The sequence below is a fragment of the Saccopteryx bilineata genome, chromosome 1, assembly GCF_036850765.1.
Source record: "Saccopteryx bilineata isolate mSacBil1 chromosome 1, mSacBil1_pri_phased_curated, whole genome shotgun sequence".
Lineage (NCBI taxonomy): Eukaryota > Metazoa > Chordata > Mammalia > Chiroptera > Emballonuridae > Saccopteryx > Saccopteryx bilineata.
In genome coordinates this window covers 281,770,619-281,787,955 of record NC_089490.1, presented here as the reverse complement: position 1 = coordinate 281,787,955, position 17,337 = coordinate 281,770,619, and the positions used below count along the sequence as shown (strand labels likewise).

General features: G+C 38.1%; 1 protein-coding gene across 3 annotated transcripts in view; it reads left to right on the top strand.

Moving 5' to 3' along the window:
• Positions 1-17,337, top strand: part of DNAH5 (dynein axonemal heavy chain 5) — a 326,976-nt gene that overhangs the window by 184,218 nt on the left and 125,421 nt on the right. For all 3 annotated transcript variants that reach the window (XM_066243771.1, XM_066243781.1, XM_066243766.1), the window contains 10 exons: positions 181-393; positions 1,116-1,340; positions 2,715-2,887; positions 5,900-6,078; positions 6,488-6,675; positions 6,991-7,185; positions 8,620-8,754; positions 9,567-9,674; positions 11,390-11,543; positions 16,733-16,879. In XM_066243771.1, coding sequence (XP_066099868.1) covers positions 181-393; positions 1,116-1,340; positions 2,715-2,887; positions 5,900-6,078; positions 6,488-6,675; positions 6,991-7,185; positions 8,620-8,754; positions 9,567-9,674; positions 11,390-11,543; positions 16,733-16,879 — 1,717 coding nt within the window. The remainder of the gene's footprint in view (positions 1-180; positions 394-1,115; positions 1,341-2,714; positions 2,888-5,899; positions 6,079-6,487; positions 6,676-6,990; positions 7,186-8,619; positions 8,755-9,566; positions 9,675-11,389; positions 11,544-16,732; positions 16,880-17,337) is intronic.

Here is a 17,337-nt window from a genome sequence, read left to right as displayed (position 1 = left end):
TTAGATTTCATAGATAACTTCTTTTTTACTGTTTTGAAATTGATTTTATATCATATTTTGACTTTTATGCTATAATCTGTAGCTTAGCTTCTGTCGGAAGGATAACACTGACATGAGGGCAATGGAGGAATTTATTCTTTATATGAATATAGCTATTTTTTTTTTTTGCTTTTAACATAGGTCTATGATCGCATTCTGTCAGTTTCCTCTCGAGAGGGCGAGACGATTGAATTGAATAAACCTGTGATGGCTGAGGGCAATGTGGAAGTCTGGCTTAATTCTCTCTTGGAGGAATCTCAGTCCTCGTTACATCATGTGATTCACCAGGCAGCTGACAATATTCAAGAAACAGGTTTCCAACTGATTGAATTTCTTTCTTCCTACCCTGCTCAGGTCAGTGTATTGAAATTGGAAAGTATTTTTTTACAGAACAGTCATTTTAGAGCTCATACATTTTCTACTGTAAACTGGCTTCTTTCTAGTAAACTCTGACCAATATTGGGATTTTCATAAGTATTTGCCAAATAGAGATAAGCTGAAAGATTTTAAGTACAGATTTTTTGGTTATATATGTATAATACATAAATGTGTTATAGAGATATTTGATATATTTTGTTTAGTTTAAAGGTTATTTTCTTAACTGAATCTCTTTAGTATATAAATCATAAAAATGTACTGAGTGGATGATTTACCAGAAAAATGAGAAATATATGTCAGCATTAAAATACAGAAAACAGTATTTTCTTAGTCGTTGTGATGAGTAAATATTTTACAAGTATCCACTGCATGTAAGAACCCTGTGTTAGTTTGGGAAAAGCATGTTTAAGACACACGCGTCCTCTGCCAGGAACTTAAAATCTAGCTAGGGAGAAATGTGACTTAAATAGTAAATGACTTAGAATTATAAGAAAAAATTATAGGTACATCTTGAGTCTAGACATATTTAATTGTCAGGTAAACAATGTCAATAGTGTTTTCCTAGGTTCTGATACAGCATCTCAAGTTGAAGTAATCAAGGATGACATATTTGCATAATAACCCCAACATTCAATACACTGCAATTTTTACTTAATTATATTTATATATACTCACGAAGCCCTTTTTATTTCCACAAGGTTGGGTTATTAGGAATTCAAATGATATGGACACGGGATTCAGAAGAAGCCCTTAGCAATGCCAAGTTTGATAAAAAAATCATGCAGAAAACCAATCAGTCTTTCTTGGACCTGCTGAATACATTGATAGATGTCACAACCAGGGATCTGAGTCCCGTGGAACGAGTTAAATATGAGACTTTGATCACTATTCACGTGCACCAAAGGGATATCTTTGATGACCTGGTAAATGCTTTATAAATGCTGTAGCATATATAGAAAAGCACATACTATCTGTGTTTGCCCATTGGAATGAGTTTGAATAAATTCAATGAAAACAGTAAATTCAGGCAAAGACTCATCTTTACAATAAGAGTGTGTTTCTCAGGTTTCATTTAAGTCTTTAGCCGAATTTTCAGTCGTATTCCAATAATCTCTGCTAAGATGTTATTGAGGTAATTAGACTGTATTTTAAAATTCATTATGTGGTTATTTGAAATACTAATATGTCATGTAGCATTCTGAAAAGCATTTGTCATGTGCACCTTTTAGGTATTAGTTCAAGGTTACCAGTTTCTTGCTACGAAATTAATAAGCAATATTGCTAATAGAGCCACTGAATGCTTCCCTTAAGGCTTTTTGATAAATCACTTCTTAAACAAGTACCTTTTATGTCATTGACCACAAATGGTCTTTACTAATATAATTTGTGACATTCAGGTGTCATGCCTATTTTTGCCTTTAAAAGAGAATAGGGTGGAAAAGGGTTTAGTAGCTACTGAAAGTAGGAACTGTGAAAAGAAATGAAGTTTGTCCTTCACTATAAAATAGGGCATTAGATAAGAGGCAAGAAGCTCTTATTTTCATAATAATTTTTTGGATCGTGTCTCACCCCATTATGTAAAAAAGATTATGAAAGATTGGTTCTGATAGAATGGGAATAAAGGCAGCACCTTCAAGCAGTTGTGTGCTAATCTCCTCTCTTACTATTTAAGCACCCTCTTTACCTCTCTCGGAAATAAAGGGCTCAGGGTAATTTTAGATTTCTTATTTGTCAAAGAAGAATGATTAAAGTGGCTTAAAATTTTGTTTAAAACATTCAGACAAAAGTATTGCTGAGCAATAACCTGCCATTAGGGTTAGGAATTTTGGCTCTCAGCAAGTCCTAGGAAAAATCATTAATGGAGTTAAAGAAAACCAACAATGTACTTTAACATATTCATAAGAGATGCCTTTTTTTCTCATCAGATTGTTTACTTTTTCTTTGAACGCCAAAACATGTTTTTCATCATCTTTATTTCATGATTTGGACTGTGGTATTGGGTGCTTAAGGGGGAAATTTAAGAAAAGAATATCTTACTATGAAAATATATCATGCTGTTTAAATTGGGGATCACAGTGAGAGGCTATGAATTTTCCCATACTCATATCTTCTAAAAGATTTTTTTTTATGCTGATCAACAGATGAATGGGTTGGATAGTGATGTGGTTGACATCTCTGAATGAGTTGAGTGGTCTCTGAGTTCCTTTTACTTCACGTTATAATATCCATGAATGCTAATGCATGTATTTAGTAAATAGTTCTCATCCCAGTTCTAACCTGGACCTTTTGCATTTCAGTGTCACATGCATATCAAGAGCCCTACAGACTTTGAGTGGCTGAAACAGTGCAGATTTTATTTTAACGAAGATTCTGACAAGATGATGATTCACATAACAGATGTGGCTTTCATATACCAGAATGAATTTTTAGGCTGCACCGACAGGCTTGTCATAACTCCACTCACAGACAGGTGATGGGAAGGTTCTGTGATTCCACAACCTCTTTCCCCTGGCCCCTGAGATTTTTATTCTCTGGTGTTGTGCAAAGCATTGCTGCTTAATGTCTCTTTAAGTTTTATAAGTTTTTTTATACCAAAGTCTTTGAAATCCGGTATCCTTAACTTGACATGGGGTATATAGGTTTGTGTGTGAAACAGATGTTGCTTCCTTTGCTTTCAGTTTTATAGAGTCAAAGTTTAAGTGACCTCCGTGGACATAAAAATGGGCAAGAAAAGGAATTAATTACCGTGTGTCCATAGGTGCAGATCACATGGGCCTTGAGGACTGCTTTGGGGACTGTGACACCTATTATCATTACAAAGACAATTAAGATGGTTTTCTAGCAGGAAAGAAATTGAGTGTCAATGCAGGGGAAAAGCAATGGAGAGGACATTGGCCTGCACATCGGGAGTTCTTAGTTATGCCTTCTGCCTGTTATTTACCAGCTGTGTTAGCTAGAGCTGCCATGCAAGTTCCCTGGACCATTACCTCATCTGTAGGATGAACAGGTTATCTCCAAGGGTCCTTTATTGGCCAATACTCTGTAATTCACTTGGTCTAATTTGAACTTGGTGGCATCAGCCACTTGCATATGCACTGTTCAGGGGTGCACTGAAGACTTATTTTGGACACAGTGGCCATGTATTAAAATCAGTATTTTGCCTAAGTAGAAGCTGAGGTTGAATATCAGCCATTTTCACAGAATGAACCTCTGGGTGATTAGATCACAAATATTATCAGGCAAAATGTAAAAGTTTGACGTAGTAGCACTATGAAAAGGCTAGCCTGTTTTTTTTTTTTGTTTTGTTTTGTTAATTCATGATTACTGAATGAAATGCTCACTCTTAGCTGAGAATGGAGGATTAGTAAGAGTTTTTATTGTGCATCAGTTTACGCTAGAATTTTCTCATCTTCACAATGCTTCATATTCCTTATTACGTCTGGACTGAAGATGATTTGCACTGGATGCTGTAGGACAGGGGTCCCCAAACTTTTTACACAGGGGGCCAGTTCACTGTCCCTCAGACTGTTGGAGGGCTGGACTATAAAAAAAACTATGAACAAATCCCTATGCACACTGCACATATCTTACTTTAAAGTAAAAGAACAAAACGGGAACAAATACAATATTTAAAATAAAGAACAAGTAAATTTAAAACAACAAACTGACCAGTATTTCAATGGGAACTATGCTCCTCTCACTGACCACCAATGAAAGAGGTGCCCCTTCCAGAAGTGCAGTGGGGGCCGGATAAATGGCCTCAGGGGGCCGCATGTGGCCCGAGGGCCTTATTTTGGGGACCCCTGCTGTAGGACATCCTTTTGAAGTTTTATCTCTGTTTGAAGTGGAGGGTGGATGATCCCAGAATGTGAAGAATTCCTTGAGAAACCTGAGGCTTATATACTTATTTCACATCTCTTCTCTTTTCAAATCTCCAGTGCTTTTCCTCTCTTCCTCTTTCTCTGCTGAAGACCTCGGTTCTCATTTTATTGAGAAGATAGATGCTGTCACAAGAGAGAATGTGCCCTCATTTCCCACTATCATGTCTGCTGACCAAGGCACCTGTCCTTATGCTGCTGGCTCCCCCTTCTGCTTCCCGGCTACAGTTAGCACTGCCATCCAAAGCCAACACCTCATACCAATGGTTATTCCTCTCTGGGAGAATCACCAACTTTTGTTTCCTACTGGATCATTCTCATCAGCCTATAAACACACTGTTATTGCTTCCAGAAAGAAAATTCTACTGTGAACCCTTCAGTTTCCTTAGCATTTCTGTGCTTCCATCAAACTCCTGATGTATGCACCATTGTTGCCTTAGGAAGATTTCCAGCATTTTAGAATCAATGCTGTTTAAGAATAGGAATCGAAAGCACTTCTCCTTATGTGATTAAATACATCTAGAGTGAGATGAATATTTAACAGTGATGTTTCTGATGGATTTGGCTAAATTACATGTTATTGATTCTGTCTAGGTCATGGGCTGGGTCACTGTTCCTTTGATATTGTGATCACTTTCTTCATCTCTAATTCTAGTGACTATTGGGATGGGAGGGAGCAGATAAGGGTGCATAACTAGTTGGAATGGCACAAGTCATTTATTCAACAAATATTCATAGAGTACTTGGTGCCAAGGTTTAGGCAAATAGTTGGGGGTACAGGTAGGCACCAGACCAAGTTCCTGATATCAGAGAACTTATGGCAATCTGATGCGGAGGCACTCTGAGAGAGCTTTGAAAGGGCCACTAAATCACATAAAAGCTCAAATCCTAGTCCAGAATGATGACATTCTTAAAAGCAACAAAGAAACTGGAAAGGAGAGTAGAGAAGGGATGGAGTGAGGCCCACATACATGTATGATGATCTGGGGAGAGTATGTGCATGTCTGTAAGCACATACATGGAGATGCTCTGACAGATCTGTGCTCATCTCTGGAGCATACTTCCTAGAGATTGATTATTTAGTGTATGCTCCCAGAAGTTGGTTTAAGATGGGATTATTTAGCAATGTGTGATTTAATTCTCATGTGACCATTGGCCTCCAACTACATCAAATTATGAACTCTCAGATTCAAAAAGGTATTGATCTACTTTAATGGCTCCCAGTCTGTTTCCTAGAATACCATTTTTCAGGTGTGTTAGATTGCTGCAACAAAGTTACAAAATTGGTTTCGGAACTGCTATGTACTATTTTTCCTACTTGGAGACTCTCAGTATACATTATCATAAAATATATATACGTATATTATTTTAAGAGTTTTGAAGCTTCTTTGACCATAGACCACCCCCTCCTTTTTCCTTAACACGTGTTATCATCCATAAGGATAAATGTATTTTAGAATGCAGTTTTGGGTATGTTATATAGGGGAAAAATGGCCTGGATCTTGGGTTTTTAAAATTCTGTGTGGGTTTTGTTTCACTGTGATGTTTCAGAGGTCTGTTCTCTATGCCATGCTTTGGTTCTAGTGATGTCTCTGTCCCTCAAGGTGTTACATCACGTTGGCTCAGGCTCTGGGCATGAGTATGGGAGGAGCCCCCGCAGGGCCTGCGGGAACAGGCAAAACAGAAACTACCAAAGACATGGGGCGATGTCTTGGGAAATATGTTGTGGTTTTCAATTGTTCAGATCAGATGGATTTCCGAGGGCTTGGGCGGATTTTTAAAGGTAAGGGTTATGTTCTTTTTTTTTTTTTTTTTTTTAAATTTGATGAGAAATTTAAGTTAAGGTGAAATAATGGAATATATTCCTTATTTTTCAGTTTGACTACACTTTAAAGTCATTGTTCAACTTTTAAAACTTTTTGGAAAATTTGAATCTTCGCAGTGTTGGGTGGATCAAATGTCAGTGTCACTGGCTTTTGTAATATTTCTTCATCACACTGCAGGTTGGGTGTTTGCAGATGAAGTGTCCCACGGGGAGCTATTTTGGGGGCACTCTATGCATGATCTATTCTTTCCACTTTATTTTTGAACCAGCTTATCTCTGGCTTGTGTTGGCAGCTGCATAATGTCTTTTTCCTTGGCTTTCTAAAATTACATACTAATTGAATTTCCCATTTTATTTCTTTGCTAAGGACTGGCACAGTCTGGATCCTGGGGTTGCTTTGATGAATTTAACCGTATCGATCTACCAGTACTCTCCGTTGCAGCCCAGCAAATTTCCATTATTTTGACATGTAAAAAGGAGCGTAAAAAGTCTTTTATTTTTACTGATGGAGATAAAGTGACTATGAGCCCTGAATTTGGACTTTTCCTAACCATGGTAAGGAGGATCTACTGAATTTTTGCCTCTTAATCACAGTTTTCACGCATCTCCTTGGTGATATGTCACCCGATTTCAATGAATGGAAATTGGGGTTGTAATTTTCACTCCTGTTTGAAAGCGTTGAGTATTAAACAAAGCTCATATTAATAATTTACCACTTAATCTCTCCAGTGAAAAAGAAAGGGAGATAGGTAAATGAATTCTCTGGCTGTCATGACAGATTTGTGGTATGTACATAATAGATTTTTTAATATCATGTGTGCTCGCTGCCCCATGATCATACCATTCACCTTTGGCTTTTATTTTGTATAGAATCCTGGCTATGCTGGGAGGCAGGAACTCCCGGAAAACTTGAAGATTAACTTCCGTTCTGTGGCCATGATGGTCCCTGACCGTCAGATTATCATCAGGGTGAAGTTGGCTAGCTGTGGTTTCATTGACAACATTGTTTTGGCCAGGAAGTTTTTCACGCTCTACAAACTATGCGAAGAACAACTTTCTAAGCAGGTGTGACATTCTGAAGGTTTCTATGTATTTATGCATGTTTCACTTTTCCATTTAGTGAAGTTTTTTCATTTTAACAAATTATAGGCTGGGGTTTTGACAGATACTTTATTGATACAAAGAAGAAAGTTGTGTCATTACAAACATAATTTTACATACATAGTCTTATTAAGGAGTACATTTAAATAAATGAATGTTTACTGCATAGAAATGAAGTGAATATGATCTGGACTGATTTAAGAGCCAAAGCATTATGGATATTAATATTTTCTCTTTATCCCACTGATACATTTATCATAATATGTGGTATGTGTTCTCATAGTTTTCAGAAACCTCTCAATCATTTACTCTTCTCACTTCCAAGCTCATTCAGGTATTTGGCCAAGCCCTGCTGTTTGTCTTTCTCATCTATTGCAACTTCTTTGCCAGATTTCTGCACTGTTTAGAGTAGCAGGTTCTGACTTCATGGGATTTCAGAATAAAGAGGCAGAAAATTCATTATTTATTACTTCTGTGCTAGTTATTTATTGCTATGTAGTAATGTCGCCACAATATCACCAACTTAAAGCGATGCATATTTATTATCCCACAATTTCTGTGGCTTAGGAGTCCTGGCATAACTTTCAGTTGGTCCTCTCATTAGAGTCCAACAAGGCTGCTGTCAGGCGTTAGCTGGGGCGGTGGTTTCATCTGACAGTTGGGTGGAGAAAGAACTCTCAAGCTCACTCATGTTGTTGGCAGGATTCTCTTCTTTGAGGTTGTAAGACTGAGGCATTCAGTTTCTTTCTGGCTGTCAGGTGGAGGAGGACACCTTTGGTTCCTGTGGCCTGTGTGTTGTTCTTTGCTACCTGGGTTTCTCCAATATGGCCACTTGCTTTCTCAAAGTCAGCAAGGGAAAGAGGTTCCAGTAAGATGAGTGCTACAACTTCTGTTAGTCAGAATTCTTCATAGAAACAGAATCTTAAGTTAGATATGTGTGTGTATAATATATTTAATATTTATATATTATATAAATAATGTGTTATATAAAATAAATATAACAAATATTTATATAAACATATATAAAAAGAGATTCTGGTTCAAAATTTTAGCTTCAGAGATATGAGGACATATTCTTATGGATGACTGATTAAGAAGTTCAAGAAGACCTCTGTACTCAAAGAGGAAGTTTCTTTCTTTCTCCCTGTCAAGATAATGCCTATTAATTCTGATCTAAGGGCTTAAATGAATGGTTGTACAAGACAGGACTCTTTTGGGTATTCTCTATTTGCTCAAAAACATATTGACAAAAAGTTTATTGCTTTGCTAACCGTACAAGCTTTCTGAAGGAAAATCAGCATTTATTCGTTATCATGAACAAGTCTGCTATCAAATTGGTATAGTTTTCATGTGTAAGTTAATATAGCAAGTGAGCATGGCAGACATCTGATTTTTCAGGTACATTATGATTTTGGTCTGCGTAACATTCTATCAGTCCTACGAACCCTGGGAGCAGCAAAAAGAGCCAACCCTGCAGACACGGAGTCCACAGTCGTCATGCGTGTGCTACGAGACATGAATCTTTCTAAACTGGTGAGGCTCACAGATGGAAACTTTCTACTCACTTAAATAGTTGTTCAACTAAATAAGCACAAATGAGATGTAGAAATATTTATTTAATATGCTCACTTAAAATGCCTAAGTATCAGATAAAGTGCTGGAGAAAATAACTTTAAATTACACTTTTTCCAGTTCTTTTTGCAGCGACTAACATATGCCTATTTCAATAGAATTCAAATGGATTTCAAAAATCCATGTGTTAAGTTTCCAAATATTTTGAGTCAGTTTTGTGTTTTTGAGTTAAAATCTCATCTTCTTTAAAGTCTGTAGGGCCTGGCAGAATATTGTATATACATTTTACAAGTGTGTAATAAATTGTGTATCCTTTCTTTTCACGGTCGATCAATTGTCCAGTGTCAGTGGATCTATGTACAGGATGACAGAATGATATATTTGTATTTCAAAATAAAAGTGTGAACCAAATTCCAATGCATGAATTTGCTACTATCTCTCATTAAAAATTCTTTTTAAATTAGAAATTTTAGACCGTGCAGCAACATCCTAAGCTAGTTATTTCATAAGAAGGTTGTCATGTGGGCAATAATTATTTTCCTTCTTTTTTTTTCTCTACTTTCACCTTTTCCTCTCTTCCTTATTTTTAAAAATAATTTTTAATTCATGGGAAACATGAAGGAAATATTTTTCAATTTCAAAAACATGATATTTTATTTATTAATGATTATGATAAAATAATCTTGGCTGTGTTAGACATCATCAGTATACCTGGATATTGCTATGATTTTACCAAAATAGTTGGTCTGATTTCCCTTTGTTTTCTTTTTGAGATTGATGAGGATGAACCCTTATTTTTGAGTTTGATTGAAGATCTTTTCCCAAATATTCTTCTGGACAAGGCAGGCTACCCTGAGCTGGAGGCGGCAATTAGTAGACAGGTAATACATTTCACAGGGCATCAAGAACGTGTCTGTTCTATCTGAATTTTATGGGAATTTAGTGGAGCATGTGCGACCCAAATCTGTGGGTTCCGAGAACAATGCTTGAGGCTGTGACTGCTGTTATTTTATTTCTTGGTGATCAGAGTATATTTTAATATATTATTTAATATGTTATTGCTAATGAATATAATTACATGTAGAATAAATACATTTAATTTCAATAAAAATTGCTAGGTAATTTGCACAATTTCTGCTATTTACATACAAGAATTACTTGATTAATATTTTCAGGGAATATAGTAAAACAAACCACAGAATGTTTAAATTCTAATCAGTGTTGGCATAGGACCTAGTTGGATATGACTGCTGTTCTCAGAGAGACTGTTGCACTCCAGTGACAGAGCTCTTCCTGCCATTGCACAACCACATGTCCAGGTAGCCATGAGCTAGTGGCCCTGTTATTGATGGAAACCATTCACACCAGTATGCTAGTTAAGGTCTGTGGAGCTGAATTGTTTAGGCTCACATCCCCACCTCATTACTTTACAAGTATTAATCATGGCCAAATTACTTAGTCTCTCTGTACCTCAGTCTCCTTATCTGTAATGTGAAGGTACCAATAGTACCAGTCTCATGGTGTTATTCTGAAGATTAAACTGGAAGAGTTTGGTACAAAGTAATTTCCGTACCTGTATCTCATAGATAAAAACTATCCAGTGAGTTTATAAAGAGTTTGAAGTTTATATGGAATTTCATTCAACTTGGTATGCTAGAAATTTTCCTAGTTATTAAATGTCACCTTTTAAATTAAACATTAAGAATACATTTGATAATTGAATCTTCATTTTTAATTTACTTAAGGTGTATGTTCAGTGAAATGTTAATATAAATGTATTCATTTCCCAAAGAAAATTGGTGGATGTTTCTTATTAGCTTGGCATAACATTTGATTATCTTTAGCCTGCTTTTTGTCTATGTATATCCATTCTTTTATGCAATATGTATTTTTATTGTGGTCATGGCTTAAAGACATTATATAAAATTTACCATTTTAGCCATTTAAAAAATTTTTTTTAATTTAATTTTATTTTTTTTTGTATTTTTCCAAAGCTGGAAATGGGGAGAGAGAGTCAGACAGACTCTTGCATGTGCCCGACCGGGATCCACCCGGCACGCCCACCAGGGGGCGACACTCTGCCCACCAGGGGGTGATGCTCTGCCCCTCCAGGGCGTCGCTCTGCTGTGACCAGAGCCACCTTAGTGCCTGGCGCAGAGGCCAAGGAGCCATCCCCAGCGCCTGGGCCATCTCTGCTCCAATGGAGCCTTGGCTGCGGGAGGGGAAGAGAGAGACAGAGAGGAAGGGGGGAAGGCGAAGAAGCAAATGGGCGCTTCTCCTATGTGCTCTGGCCGGGAATCGAACCCGATCCCCCGCATGCCAGGCTGATGCTCTACCGCTGAGCCAACCGGCCAGGGCCCATTTTAGCCATTTTTAAGTGGACATTTTAAGAGCATTAAGTACAGTCCCATTATTATGTAAACATCACTACCATCCATCTCCAGAACTTTTTTCATTTTCCTACACTGAAACCCCATACGTGTTCAACAATAACACCCCATTCCTCTACCCCTCACTGCTTGTTTATGCTTATGTGGAGCACAATGGTAAAGTCCTCCCAGCTGTTGTACAATGTAGGAGTTTTTTATGTTTTCAGGTTGAAGAAGCTGGTTTAATCAACCATCCTCCTTGGAAACTGAAAGTCATCCAGCTATTTGAAACCCAGAGAGTTCGGCATGGAATGATGACCCTGGGGCCTAGCGGAGCAGGGAAAACCACCTGCATCCACACCTTGATGAAAGCCATGACAGGTAAGAGGGTAGCCAACCTGCAATGCTCTGGTGACACATTTAAGTATACTGGCCACAAAAATTAGGGGATATTTCAAAATGAATATGAAGCAATAAAATATCCTCTAATTTTTGTGAGCAGTATAGTTGTGATGCATCAGAGTTCCCCAGAGGAAGCCAAGGTAGGTGCATTAATATATTTTTATAGGAGGGAATGCTGCTTTGCTGATTATTGGGTAGATTTTAAAGAGAATGTATCACATTAATGGACTATTGGAGAAAGACATTTCTTTCCATCTTTATTGAGATATAATTGACACATACTGTTGTGCAAGTATAAGGTATACAATGTGTTGATTATACATTGAAAAATGATTATCACCATAGTATTAACTAACAGCTCCATCACATACATAGTTACCATTTCTTTTCCATGGTCAGAACATTTAAGATCTACTCTCTTAGCAATAGTCAAATGTATGATACAGTATTATTAGCCATAATCATCATACTATACATTAGATTCCCAAATTTTTTAATTTGATAACTGGAAGTTTGTACCTTTGACTAATATCTCCTCATTTCTACTACCATCCAATACTTAATAATCACCACTCTGTGTTTCTATGAGTCTGGCTTTTTTAGGTTCCACAGGCTGTGAGTCCTGACTTAACATTGTCCATAGGTTCTTGGAAAATGTGACTTTAAGCCAAACAACATATAATGAAAACAATTTACCATAGGCTAATTGATAAAAACAAGACTTAAATTTCTATGGCATATTTCTGGTCACAACAACAGCATTTAACTTCTAAATAAAGACCCAGAACACTTCTATTTATAAACATTGAAATAAATGTTAGCTATCCATATAAACTAGTTTCCAACCTGGAATCAGATATATTTCTGGTAAAGTTAAATAAATGCACTTAATTTCCACATATCCCGGCCCTCGCTGGTTGGCTCAGTGGTAGAACATCGGCCTGGTGTGTGGAAGTCCCAGGTTCGATTCCTGGTCAGGGCACACAGGAGAAGCGCCTATCTGCTTCTCCACCCCTCCCCCTCTTCTTCTTCTCTATCTCTTTCTTCCCTTCCTGCAACCAAGGCTCAATTGGAGCAAAGCTGGCTTGGGCACTGTGGATGGCTCCATGGCCTCTACCTCAGACACTAGAATGGCTCCGGCTACAATGGAGCGATGCCCAAGATGGGCAGAGCATTGCCCCCTAGTGGGCATGCCAGGTGGATCCTGGCCAGGTGCATGTGGGAGTCTGTCTGACTGCCTCCCTGCTTCTAACTTTGGTAAGATACCAAAAAAATAAAAAATAAATAAAAAATTTCCCCCACATATCCCTAAGTCTCACATTTAAGTCCATAGCCCAAGGTTATCTGGAGGTCTTGGTCATTGCCATGTTCATGATTATTCCTGTATTCTCTGGTTCTGATTGGACGTGGATGACTCTATTCCTGAGAGCATTGGCAGTCCTTAGCTGTGGCAGAATTAAGTTCCAAAATTTCATAGAATTTTGGCTGTTGGAATGTATCATACATGGTCCCACAAGGAAAGGTGCCTGGTTGGAATCCCAGTACATGGATGCTGGGTTGCTGGTTGCTGGCGATCACCTGTATTTGTTCTACGGTCCTGCACACATTAGATTTAGTCTCAGTTTTCTCAGCTATGGGGTGCAGTGAACTGTGTACCTCAAAGTTCTATCTATTGGGTTTTCACACTGACAGGACAATGCTCTCAGCTAGCATCTAACTCTACCAAAACTGAGCGCATACCTGCAGGACTTATCAAGTGATTGTCAGTGTGGTGTTAAAATTGATTTTTGGAATAAATAAAGCTTGCTTGCTTTATTTATTTATTTATTTATTTATTTATTTATTTATTGTATTTTTATGAAGTTAGAAGCAGGGAGGCAGTCAGACAGAATTGCTCTGTTGTGGCTGGAGCTATTCCAGCATTTGAGGTGGAAGCCCTGAAGCCATCCTTAGCACCTGGGCCAACTTTGCTCCCATGGAGCCTTGGCTGCGGGAGGGGAAGAGAGAGACAGAGAGGAAAGAGAGGGGGAAGGGTGGAGAAGCAGATAGGTGCTTCTCCTGTGTTCCCTGACTGGGAACTGAACCCGGTACTTCCACATGCCAGGCTGATGCTCTACTGCTGAGCCAACCAGCCAGGGCCTTGCATAGCTTTACAATGATGTGTTTTCCCTCCCAAATTATGCTTAATACTTTTGTTGTTGTTATGAAACTGCCTTCTGTTAACTACAAATGCACCTGGTACAATGACCTGAGCAAAATGAACACATAATATTAAACAATACAGATACATTATGTATAATATGTTTAAATTATGTAATTCATTTGGGATTCCTGGTATTGGAGAAGCTCTGTGCAAAGATGAATTAATCATTAACCTATTTGTTGTTATATTAACTTGTTCTTGGTTTTAGTATTTCCTGTTTATTAACCTTGTCTTAGTTTTAATGGGTAGGCCAAACACTTGTTATCTTAAGTAAAACATTGTTTATTTCTTGCTGAAAACTTTAATTATCCAAAAGATTAAGAAGGTAATTGGGCTGAACTTATGCTGAAGAAGTGCAGGACCCAGGCATGTTACTTGTTCCCCTATTCACCATGTATGGTTTCATTACATTTCCCTCATGGCCTATACTTGGAGGATTTGCTAGATTCTACACTAAAAATGGGAAAACAGGTAGGAAAAAAATGGCCCTATCTTCAAGGAGCTTACAGTGTGATGAGTGACAGACTGGGGACAGATTCTTAAAAGTCAACACGAATTACTCTGGGGAAAGCTTGGATAATTACTCTGTGAGCAGAGGTGAAGGAGAGCAGAAACTTTTCCCGAGGAGTTGTAGAAAGGCTTACAGTGCAGGCACTCCTTTGTCTGAGGTGCGAAAGCTGAGTCGCAGGTGGGTAAGAGGCATTCTCAGCACTGTGACGACTGTGTGGCAGAAGGGACTGGAGAGAGCACAGTATCCCTAGGCAAGTCCTTCGGCATGAACAAAGTGTAGTGTGTCTGGGTGGGGGTGGGGAGATGAGGAGGTGCAGCAGGTGTTCTCGGTGCCCCGTGCCGTCCCTTTACCCTGCCCCTGACGTAGATGCAGCTCTTGGACAGTTTCTGCCCCAAACACCAATGATTTCTTCCAGTTTCTCGGCTTTATGATTTTCTTGAAGCTAGGGAACTAGCTTAGCCTGGAAATAGGGGTCAGGTGGGAATGAGTGCTCCAAAACAGCCCTACCCTCAACTAAAGGGAGAGAAGAGCTGATGGCGATGTTCTACCTCCAGTCTTTTGGAGGGACACTGCCTGTGTGACCACTCAACAATGCACCCTTCCTTGCCTCCTTTCCTGTCTCATTCTCTCTTTCCCCTGACTCCCAGCTGACTCCCACCATCTACATTCCTCTCCTAGGGCTTTACTTTTGGGAGACTTCAAATTAGTACAGTAGATGTGGCATGAGGAGTTCTGTAAGTCATGCTAAACACCGAGGTTTTATTGTGTAGGGGATGGGAAGCCACTCAGGTGGAGACTGCTATGGTCAACCATGTGTGTAGAAGACATGGTTCTGGTGGTCATGAAGAGAATAGACTAAGGGACAGGTGGGGTGGTCTGGTGCCTATAAGAATGTGACAGCAAGAAAAAGGTGCCTGCTGTAATGCAAAGTCCATGAGGGTGGGATGATCAGAACACTCAACAAATGCCCAAGAGGAGAATTTAGAGGAATTACTTTAACCAATAATTTTTTGGGTAAAATAAAACAACAACCCTTACAGTGCTTTTATTAAAATGTTGTGGTATTCTGGTCTTGGCCGGTTGGCTCAGTGTTGGAGCATTGGCCCAGAGTGTGGATATCCTGGGTTTGATTCCTGGTCAGGGCACAAAGGAGAAGTGCCTGTCTGCTTCTTTACCCCTCCCCCTCTCACTTTTCTCTCTCTTCCCCTCCTGCAGCCATGAGTTGATTGGAGTAAGTTGGTCTGAGGCACTGAGGATAGCTCTATAACCTCCACCTCAGGTGCTAAGAAGAGCTTGGTTGCTGAGCAATGAAGTACTACCCCAGATAGGCAAAGCATCGCCCCCTAGTGGGCTTGCTGGGTGGATCCTGTTTAGGGCACATGTGAAAGTCTGTCTCTGCCTCCCCTTCTCTTACTGACTAGTAAAAAAAATGTTATGAAAGTTATATAATTCTACCTACTACCAAAATAAAGTAATTTTTGATAGTTTCTCTTGTATGGGTAAACAAACCAAGTCCAGATCTCACCTATGGTTCGCTCATACACTTTAAGAGTTTGCTGGCCTTTTGTAAAGTGTGATTAGATTTAAAAGGAAAAACGTTGCCAGTCTTATGGATATAATTTAGTGAAAAAGCTGAATTGTGACTAAGTTGAACTTTAGCACTGTCAAATACTGCAAATAATTACCTTGATTCTTTCTGTGAGTTTGAAAACAGAAAAGTATAGTCTAATTTTCTCAGTAGGTTTTAATGTCAGTCACACCTTTTCTAAAGTGTATAGGTGGGTATGTGGGCCTGTGTTCATCTCTCCCAAGGTATGTAATATTTTAGCACCTATTTTTCTGGTTTTATACTTTCAACCTTATTTGCCACTTTTCTGCTTATTAAGCACAGTCCCTTATGTACAGAATCTAGCACATTTTAGAGTAGTTTTAGAGTTTAGAAGATTCCAATATCTTTTTTGAGGTTGACTACAATAGAAAGTTCTTGATTTCTGCCACATAATAGTTTAGTTCATTTTTCTTTTCCCAAATGAGCCAAAGCACATCCCAGCATCAAAGCTGGCGGTGGAGAGATTGAGGCATTCTAGATAATATTTCATATATATTTTAATCTAGTATATTGTAAACCAGAAGTTTTTTGAGCTGTGAAATTTGAAGAATTTCCAGATTATATGAATTCTTTCACCAATTCCAACATAGTATCCTTTTTCTCGTCTTATATAACATGCAGGTCTTTTTTTTTTTATGAAAGATAAAAACAAATGTGCTTTAGTCATTAAAATATGAGCCTAATTATGGCAACTTGAAAATGCAGTAAGACATGGATTTCGATGTAATTTTGCATTTTCATATTTTGAACACCTGCTGTCTCTATACCGCAAATTAGTGCAATGTTGCATAATGATGGTTCACTGTACACACGAGTTGTTTAAAATTTGAATTTGCTTTGCACAGATTGTGGAAAACCACACCGAGAAATGAGGATGAATCCCAAAGCAATTACAGCCCCACAGATGTTTGGTCGGCTTGACGTGGCCACAAATGACTGGACTGATGGAATATTTTCTACTCTTTGGAGGAAAACATTGAGGGCTAAGAAAGGTGAAAGATGCTTTATAAGTACTATTTTTGGCATGCACTTCTAAATAAAATTTTTGGTGGCTCTTTAAAATTGGTAGAAAAACTATATTCTGCATATAATATTTGAGTTATGACCAAGAAGTCATAAATCTATATAATATTTGTGAATGTTGAAATACTGAAATTATTGATTAGTGTATTCAAAATGCCTTTCCCCCCCTCTTTATTTTTCTGTTATGAAGGAAATTATTTTCCTTTAGGAAAAATGTTTTTGTATTCGTGTGATATCTTAGAATAAAATAGGTAGAAAAAGCTGTTAAGGAAAATTGATTGTATTAAATAAAGTGATTTTACCATAACTATTTTCATTGAATATTTAAAAAATGGTGTTCTTATTAAAGTAAAGCCTACTATAGAAAACCTGATTCTCCTATAAAATCACTGGAGGAAGTTGGCTTCTTCAGAAAGAAAATTGTGTA